Source organism: Idiotropiscis lumnitzeri, chromosome 10 (genome assembly GCF_059441095.1).
Source record: "Idiotropiscis lumnitzeri isolate Australia: NSW breed Sydney's pygmy pipehorse chromosome 10, RoL_Ilum_1.0, whole genome shotgun sequence".
In the NCBI taxonomy this organism is placed as follows: domain Eukaryota; kingdom Metazoa; phylum Chordata; class Actinopteri; order Syngnathiformes; family Syngnathidae; genus Idiotropiscis; species Idiotropiscis lumnitzeri.
Window position 1 is genome coordinate 9,039,069 of NC_142400.1, and position 9,763 is coordinate 9,048,831.

At 42.6% G+C, this 9,763-nt stretch overlaps 1 protein-coding gene across 1 annotated transcript; it reads left to right on the plus strand.

The window, feature by feature from the left end:
* Nucleotides 1-5: 5 nt before the first annotated feature.
* On the plus strand, nucleotides 6-9,763 carry erp44 (endoplasmic reticulum protein 44). The gene is made up of 11 exons (XM_088307614.1): nucleotides 6-184; nucleotides 2,705-2,777; nucleotides 2,876-2,915; nucleotides 3,230-3,345; nucleotides 5,128-5,312; nucleotides 5,639-5,754; nucleotides 5,829-6,003; nucleotides 6,083-6,194; nucleotides 7,477-7,618; nucleotides 8,789-8,891; nucleotides 9,230-9,763. The coding sequence occupies exons 1-11, from the start codon at nucleotides 125-127 to the stop codon at nucleotides 9,338-9,340; spliced, it is 1,233 nt and encodes a 410-aa protein (XP_088163740.1). The 5' UTR covers nucleotides 6-124; the 3' UTR covers nucleotides 9,341-9,763.

Consider the following 9,763-nt stretch of genomic DNA (forward strand, 5'->3'; position numbering starts at 1 on the left):
GTCGTTTCCGTGGTCACCACGAGATCGGTTCGCCGCTGTTCCTGCTGCAGCAACTATAGCGGCGTCGAAGCAGACAGGGACGACTCAACGCCACCATCTCCATATTCACACATTGTACAATACGATGAAACCATCAGCAATATTACCCTTCCTCTGTGACCGCATCATTTGCGTCATACTGTTGGTAAGCGCCTTTCTCTCATCCCTACAAATGACACCCGGTTGATTAGAGCTAACACGCAAGCTAACGTTAGCGGACGGCTACGAGCCAGCCAACCGTGCTGCTAGCTAACCGAGCAGCCTCTCCTGTCATTAGACGTGGCTATTTTTTATGGTTGTAGCCGTGATTAATGTGGCAAACCGCTCCTTCATTAGTGAGGCTCCATGTCCCTGGCAGGATGACAGGCAACTGAGGTTTTTGCATACTGTTTTGCATGAACTGTTTGCGTAAACTAACCGATGATGTTTAGTGACATTACCGGCAATCTTCTAAATTGCTTTGATTCAATATGTACAGTTCGTATGCTAATTGTTTAGCATGTAGAATGTGCAATCTTTGGAAAAAAAACATACTCTTTAAGTTTCTTACTGTAGCCGGTCTATGCAAATTTTACGGGTTAGCACACTTTTTTCTGTGGTAAAATGCCATCGTATTCGTTTCGTTGGAGAGTTTATATTTAACACTTAGTGTGTTTTTACAATGAAGTTTTTAAACGTTGTGTAGTTATCGATGGATCCTTCGTGTCTGTGGGTGATGCTCGCCGGTTGGTGAAGTTCTCTGTTGTGGCTCAATTTCATTGGTTAACAACCCGGAAATGTTGCGTTCGGTAAGGCCTGTCCCGAGAACAGTCAGCTTTGCACGGTATCTTCCATATACCAAGTTAATGATGAACGAGATAAACTTTATTCGTAGCACAATATTTCTTTTCGGCAAAATTAATGGAAACAGGAGGTTAAAATACATAGCATCCTTGGTAGACAAGTGTATGTTGTTGCTTTGTTATGTGGGCAGTGGTGTGGACAGATCATCGTTTTCAAACCACTTAAAACACCTTCCACCGTGAAAATGCGTTGTTAAATATTGACGTTTATATCCATGTTTATTCAACAAATTTAATAAAATGTCATTTCTGACTAAGTCAACTTAAAATGTTTTACTCATGATTTACATACCTCTCAAGCTAACCGGTTGGAGCAGAAGACCTTGCAACCAATTTTGTTGACTGAATACCATGCTGTGAAAATGTTTTTAGCATCTTCTGAAATTCTCAATTATTTTGCATTGTCAGATGAATGTAACTATCGGACATTGGTAACCTAAGGAAACATGAAATGCAGTTTTTAAATTGCGTTATAATTTGTAATAATTATTAATAATTTGGTACCTGGCCCTGTGAGAGAGCATACAGCATTTGCCCCTTAAATCAAATCACTGTTTGGTCCACATTAAGAAAAATAAAAGGACAAATTAGTCTTGTCTAATTTTGAGTTCTGTACTTGTTGACTGTTGCATTTTTGTGTATATTTTGCTTTATTCAACCCCAAATATAAGGATATGCCTATATAGTGGAGCTTGGGTTCATACACTTAAATTGAACTTTTTCCATGTCTTGGTTTGATCATTCTTATTATTTACCATAGCTTTGATTGCCAAACGGAAGTAAATGATCCGACCAAGGAAACCTCGGCTGCTCTGTGTACCAGACGACACGGCAAGGCTGCGCCGCGTGCACGGCAACACCCCTTGCCATACCTTCATTCTCTAAAGTCTCTGATAGGCTATTGTTGTCAAGACTTAGCCTGTGTTTTAAAATGATTAAATTAAACTATAAAGGCATAAGGTGGGGCAGGGTGGGATGAGTTTTCCGTAGATCATTTTTAATGGGGACCGACTGATTAATCGTCAGCCCGATTAGATCGTCTGATTTCATCATCGTCTGATTTCTACATCAGGCAAAATCGGCCAAATGGTCATTATTTCCTACACACACATATTTTGTATCAACGAATCATGTAGGTATTTTGGAACAGAACTTCCACTGTGGTATATTTGCTTGAAACATCCGGGATAAGCACTGCACTATCCTTCTTGAGTCATTAGTACACAAGAAACACTTCAATGTTTGCTCTGTAGGAGAAAATGACCACAGGGGTCCACTTGTAGATGATTGTTAACAATTATTTGCTTTTGGGTGTGTACACACTTGGCAAGTTTGGTTCCGTCAAGATAACTTCTTGCGATTTCTCTGATAATGTGGTTTTGTTCTTGGAACGGAAGTGAGAATTAAAATGTGTCTTTCAATGCCAAAATGTTCCGGTGATTAATATGCTCTTCTAAAAAAATGTCAGCTTGCTTATTGCTAAGATATTAGGCAAAATGGCATAGATGGACTAACAGAAGTTCGCATAAGTGTTAGGGTAATTAATTCTGAATCTGCAAATAACGACTTGGCTGCAAATGGCAGACTGGTTTGCATTTTAAAAAGGAACTTGTGATGGGAAGTTAAGCTTAACGCACGCAGTTCTCTACTGCAAGCAGCCCCTTTCTGTTCAGTATGACACTGTGTTCAGAACGTTCGGAGGTCGCATCTCCCATCCTTTTAAAATCATTAATTCGTCAATATTCCCAATTGACATTAAAAAAGGAATTTATTTTCTGCAATGGCCCTCATCGTTGTTTTCAATTGCTGCTCATTCTCCTCAGGTGATGGGTCTTACCACTCCCGGACAGGCAGAAATCACCAGTTTGGACTCAGCCAACATTGATGACGTTTTAAGTAAGACATCAAAGATGATCAAACTCTTATCGCCCAATTTACATTATTGTAAGTGTGTTTATTATTTCGTGTTAATTACCGTGTGTGTTTGTTTCCAGATAATGCTGGCGTTTCCTTAGTTAACTTTTACGCTGACTGGTAAGTGACTCGTTTGTCTGCTCTATAAGTCTGTACTGATGCCAACATTGTCAACATTCCACCCGATGACTGCCACCATTTATAATGGCAATTGCCAAGTTCTTTGCATTTTCGAGTTCATTTTAGGATACTGCTATTTGGCGTCAAGCCTTTTCTGTTGCTGTTCCTTCCCTCTGGAATGATCTTCCATTCAACGTTAAAATGATAATGTTGAGTTTATTCAAACTCAGTCGGAAATTGTTTAATAAATGTCAGTTATTACACTTCATCGTGTAAAGAGTGTTCTCCTTTCTCCTCTCTCGCTCGTCCTTCAGGTGCAGATTTAGTCAGATGCTCCATCCCATCTTTGAGGAGGCGTCGAACATCATGCGGGAAGAGTTCCCTGATACCAAGCAGGTGGTGTTTGCACGAGTTGACTGCGACCAGCATTGTGAGTATTTACCGCTCCACCCTTTCTTTTCGCACCCTCTTCTTGTGGAAACACTCAAATCTTCTTGTTGACACAAAACTAAAAGTAGGATCATGAGAACTTGGGTGATTAAAAAAAGAAATGCATACAAAGACGGCATAATTAATTGGCGGTTTGTTCGCATCCTAAATTAGCGACTGAATATGATTTTGGGATGACGTTGTGTTGTTGGTAGCGATTACATTATGTCAATTAAAGCTGCAATAAGGCAAGCTCAAACGTCGAAAACAGAAGTCAAGTTAGCCGTCACGCTGCCATGCGGGTCAATTTTAAAGTGAAAATATACTAAGGCTATTATATGACTCAATGTATAATTTGGTAAGCTTGACTTTGAAGTTAAACTTTGTGGAGGCGGCATATTCGTTGAGTTTGTTTGCAGCTCCCTTGACCGCTCACATTTTAGTTTTTCGCCAACCATTCTGCGGATCGTGCCCAGCCCGACCCGGTGGCGCTTTCTCCGTACGGATCAAATGTATTGATGCAAACTCACGGATGGACACAACAGCCGGTGTACTTTCAATTGCTTCATTGAACAAACTGTGAGAAAACAACAAGAAGGAATAAGTACACAAGCCACAATGCCCGCAGTCACACGCTCACTCGCTGACGCCCACATCACTCACCAGGACAGGCCCCGCCCTATGAAGAAAGCCATGCAGACTGAACCAACGTGAGGGTGGCAACCCCAAGGGGACAAAAATATTTCTTCCGCCTCACATGCACTTACTGTTTGATATTGCAAAATATCTATTTTTTATATATTGCTGCAGTGTTTGATGGGGTTGAGGTCAGGGTTGTTGGATGCATAGGGAATTGTTTAGTCATATGAAGCATTGAGACTGAGGTGAAGTTAAGTTTCTCGTCCAACTGATTGGTTGATTGATTTCAGGAGTGGGCCTGTATGGACTTCGTAGTTTGCTCGCTACCTTGGAGACCTAAATCAGGAAGGTGTGTCCTTACACTAGCATGATGCCTTCTTTTAATAAACACGTGGCACTTAAAGAAAAAAAAAAAAAAAAAACTTTCCCGACGGCGTCAATCAAAAAGGAGCATTTTGACTTTACTTTTGACTTTAACTTTAATTTGAAAGCTTGAATTGGCGTTTCTAATGTCTGCATTCCAAAGACGCCAAAGGCTGCAAATTAATTTACAGTATTGCGAATATTGATATCCTTTCAAGTATATCTCTTTAGCCCTGTGCAAGTTGTTGATTAAATGCTCTAAGCAGTTCAGCACCTTTCATGTTAACGCGCGCGAACCGGAAAGTGCTCGCACCCACATCCACACGTCGCATTTGATGGGTCTACGTACGCCAAGATGGCCGCCACACCAAAGCGCGGCGCAGACACCAACCGCCCGGCCGCAGCCTTTTGAGATAAAGCAAATTAAAGAGAATTATTGATGACCCGCAAACTGTTTGAAGACTAATGACAAAACTGCTTCTTCCTGTGAAGCCTGGAGGCTTAGAGACGCCCCGCCGAGAGATTGACACCTGCCACGCACGCACGCACACACACACACGCAGGGAGGGAGTGTCTGCACAGCGAATATTTACCCTTGGCGGGGGGTGAGGGGGGGGCAGCTTTCATGTGGGAGATCAGAGCTCAGAGCTGTCTGAAGGTTGTGTTTTCAGTCTTTTCACCGCCACCATCGCCGCCGCTATTCAGCATCCACCCCCCCCCCTTCATCAATTAATTCCTCCCTCTAACTTCGTCTTCTGCCCCCCGCCCCTTCTCGGTGTAGCCGACATAGCCCAGCGCTACCGCATCAGCAAGTACCCCACGCTGAAGCTGTTCCGCAACGGCATGATGATGAAGCGGGAGTACAGGGGTCAGAGGTCAGTGGTGGCCATCGCCGACTTCATCCGCCAGCAGCAGGTTGACCCCGTGAAAGAGATCCACTCCCTGGAGGAGCTGAAGACTGTGGACGTGAGCGGCAACAACACACTTTTGTTTTGAGTCTTTATTACCGGCCAATAGGGCCGAACGATTCGTCAAATTCAAATCGACTTTGCAATGGAGCCATTTTCAAATCACTGAGGCTGCATTGTGAAAAAAAAAAATGGCTTCATTCCAGTCTGTCAGTATGTTTTCATTTAATTTGTGTTGAGAAAAGTTCAATGCTTAAGATGTGTTGACATATCATTGTTTCATGAAGTATGAAAAGGCAAAGTGATAAAGCCACAAATTTGCTGGCTATTATTATTATTTAGTTTTACGACACACTCGCGCTAGAAGTCTTTCTGCTTCCACAGAGGAGCAAAAGGAACATCATTGGATACTTTGAGACGAAAGACTCCGACAACTACCATACCTTTGAAAAAGTCTCCAACATCCTCCGAGATGACTGTGTCTTTACGGCTGCTTTCGGGTGAGTTCTCAGCCCCCCCCCACGCAACCCCACCCTGTGGCGTGAACTCCCATCTGGATGTTCTTGACCTCCAGGTCCGTGTCCGAGCCAGAGCGCTTCAGTGGGGACAGCATCATCTACAAGCCGGTCGGGGAGAACGCCCCCGACATGCCCTACATCGGCTTGCTCACCAACTTTGACTTAACCTACGCTTGGGCTCAGGACAAGTGTGTGCCTCTGGTCAGGGAGATCACGTTTGAAAACGGAGAGGTTAGTCCCTCTACCCAATTGTTAGCGTCATCAGTGAGATCTTCTTCCGGACGACGTCATTTTTCACCCAATCTTCCAGGAGCTCACTGAAGAGGGCATCCCTTTCCTCATCCTGTTTCATCTCAAAGAAGACAACGAGAGCTTAGAGAAGTTCCAGCAAGAAGTAGCTCGTCAGCTCATCAGCGAGAAAGGTGCGTTTTTCGTTTTTTTTTTTTTTTTGTAGCGTGAGGTCGTTGCCTCTGTTTTTATAAAAAGATGTGCCCCATTTTACTGCATCAGATTTGAACGTGGCAGTATTTATCGAATGGAATTGTCAGTGCACATGCGCGAGTACAGGGCAATGAAATTGACAAGTTCTAATTAAACCAAAAGACAAAAAAAAAAAAAGACCAACAGAGGGAGACAGAATAGAAAAGCCTCAAACTTTGCTCCTCCAATTTTCTCGTTCCCCTTGGTACTATTTTGAAATGGAAACATGGCTCACTATAACGAGATTAGACTTTAAAGATACTCGAGGTGGGCCAACTAATTTATTATTGAATCGTTAAATATTTCAACAGTCGAAATCCTCAGAATTTGAGCCTCAAAACCTGAAATGATTTCTGTCGTTTTTTATGAAAGATTATCCTTGCATTGAATCAAGGCCATTTTCTGAGATGTTAACGACCAAAACAAATCACTGAATATTAATTCATTTGTGCATTTTCTACACTGTCAATTTTAAATAATGTCCAGAATTTTAATGTAGTGATGAAAATTAACACTTGTTTTTTTTTTTTTTTTTAAATCCCATCCATCTATTAAATTGATTTCTTCAAATAATGTTTAGTTGCAGCCTAACTACGAATGAGAAAAATACACACTCCTTTTCAGCGTTATTATACTCCAATCGCCACTGAGCTGCAGCGCTTTTGATTTCTTCTCACGACTAAAATAAGCCTCCTTAGTGCAGTGCCTTGTTCTTCTTTTGTGGTTTTGTTTCATTACAACTGATACGTTTAGTGCGGCGTCATTTGTGCACAGTAAATTGTAGAGTTGGAGAAAGCGCCCACACAAGACAGACAGAAGTATTCTACTCCACAGTCTCCACTTTGCTGTAGCGCTCCCTGTTCTTTCTGCCTGCAGTCTCCTCATGATTCACGTGTCTCTGTACCAAAAAGTAAATACTGGAAGGCCTTGTTCTCCTTTTTTGTGGTTTTACATTATCAGTATCGTTAGCTCTTTTTTTCTTTTCCTCTTCCCTTGAAGCTGAAACAACTCACAGTCGAAATTGATGCTCATTCTTCACTGCATTAGACATCCTCACCTCACCACTGCTCTACTACTTTTTAGTACCTGGTCAGCCAAGGTTGCGTGACTGTACAACCCTTAGGAGTGACAATCACAATTTGCCAATTTTGGATGCTAACATGCATTATCTTGAAGCAAGAAAACAGCCTTTGGTGTGATGACAAACTATTTTGTGTTTCTCAGGATCCATCAACTTCCTGCACGCGGACTGCGACAAGTTCCGCCATCCTCTCCTACATATCCAGAAGACCCCCGCCGACTGTCCCGTTATCGCCATAGACTCGTTTAGGCACATGTATGTGTTTCCGGAGTATAAGGACCTCAAGTGAGTAAAAAAAAAAAAAAAATTGGGGAAAATAAGGAAGGATTTTGCTTCTTTTTTTAACAGCCCTTTTTCAAGGTAGATATAAGCCTCATTGAAAACTCAATTAGCAAATAATCAACAACCATTTCTCGAGAATTTATTAATTTCTTGTCACTTTATTAATGATCCTTTTTAATTCCCATCTAGACAGTGTTGGCAAAGAGAAGGGCAATTAATGCCCTCAGTGTGATCCGGTGTGTTTTCCATACTAATAAGACGATTGTCATTCACTACCAGCCGACTAAAAAAAAAAAAAAAAAAGATCTTTGACGTCGTTAGCCGTCAATGGTAGTAAATTAATTGCCTTCAGTATTCAACACTTTTTTTTGTAACTTTTGTAGTGAGGTGTTAGCATTGTACAAATGTCCCTAATATTTTGACCTGTATATAATGTGTGGCCCACAAAAAAGGTGACATTTCATTTGGGGGCGGTGGGTTGTTTATTTATCCACTGGAACGTGTGCCCCAATATTATTGCCGTAATCACATCATGTCAAACTGATGACGCAAATCTAATAATCGCTGACGACAAATTTGACTATTCTTAATGATGTCGCAGGCCACCATTGTTCTCATTTGCGTAAAGAAAGAAGCTTTTATCACAGACAGTGTAATCAGCTATTGCGCACCAGCCAAAAAATGTCAAGCCCTTAATTTATGAATGGGCCGGGGCAGCGGCGCTAATGTGACATGATTTGGCACAGGCAATAAGTGCTAAACTAATCCATTCTAATCAAATGTGCTCTTATTTATTCTGCCCCCGCCACCCTCCCCCAATCAGAGCCTGATCACATAGACATGTGCCCCGAGGACTGACCGGCCTCGCTCGGCCTAATTGCATCACATCAGCGCTGCGTGTGGCACACAGCTTGAAATTGCATTAGCGCAGCGTATGTTGTATGTATGCGCTAATGCAAGACACACACAAGCTCCACCGGTGCACCGAGTGCCCTCCGTGTGACGCGACAGCCGCTCATGACCTGTCATTAATAAGATGCTTTATGGATTAATGCAGCATCATGTCGGTAGCGTCTCATTGCTCCTCACAACGAGTTAGACTGGATGTGTGGGAATGCGCTGTCGGAATGTGAAGCGGATTCATGATGAGTTATTTGTGCTCAATTTTTCTAGCATTCCCGGCAAGCTGAAACAGTTCGTGTTGGATCTTCACTCCGGAAAACTACATCGAGAGTTCCACCACGGTCCGGACCCCACGGACAGCACGCCCGGACAGGTCTGACTGAGTACACACCGGCCGGCCTTGATAACCTCTCAAACACAATTTAACGAGATCTAATACAAAAGCTCTTTTAAGAAAAACTGGTATTGATAGTAATGCTCTGTTTGGATTCCGAGAATATTAATTAACAGTGGACCCACGGGTTCTGCGTTTTCATAGAAAAAAAAAACAACTGTTACCTTGATTTACCTAGCATTTTCGATTCCCAAATCGTCTTGAAATGGATATGTAGAAGGATGTTTTGTCTTTCTTCTCGTGCTGCGTAACAATTTTCGTGATTAGCCTTTTTTGTTTTTTTTTTTAAATTAAATGGCTTTTGTGTTTGTCGTCAGGAGGAGATCGGGGGCATCGGGGCCAGCAGCCCCCCGCAGAGCTCCTTCCTAAAGCTGGCGCCCAGCGAGACTCGCTACACCATCCTCAGACGGGACCGCGACGAGCTGTGACCTCAGCCGCCTTTCCTTCCAGTCACCCTTTTTGACTCAATGCCACGCCTCGGGGGTTGGGGTGGGGACGTCCGGGGAGGGGGGCTTTGGGTCAGGACACAGGCCAGCGGGACAGAACAGCAACACCCAACACCCTCACAGAAAAGAGAGATGAAGAAGAACTGGAGAAGAGAAAGCGTGAGAGAGCCAAGCCCATGATACAACCATGTTGGAGTAACCTATATTTTCTTAACTTGTAACATTTTATTTTGGATTTGGGGGAAAGGTGAAGACTTAAGAAGTGTGTGGGTTTGGGGGGTAGAAGCATGAGAAGTATTTTTATGAGTTTTTTTTTTGTTTGTTTGTTTGGAGCTTGTACATATATTTGTGTTTCATGGCATTTGTTGATCTAAATTAAATGCAGCGTTATTTTTCTTTAGTTGA

Coding starts and splice junctions, on each gene's coding strand:
- erp44 (XM_088307614.1), top strand. CDS start 125: ATGAAACCATCAGCAATATTACCCTTCCTCTGTGACCGCATCATTTGC. Junction 2,916..3,229: donor GTTAACTTTTACGCTGACTG/GTAAGTGACTCG, acceptor CTCGTCCTTCAG/GTGCAGATTTAGTCAGATGC. Junction 8,892..9,229: donor CGGACAGCACGCCCGGACAG/GTCTGACTGAGT, acceptor GTTTGTCGTCAG/GAGGAGATCGGGGGCATCGG.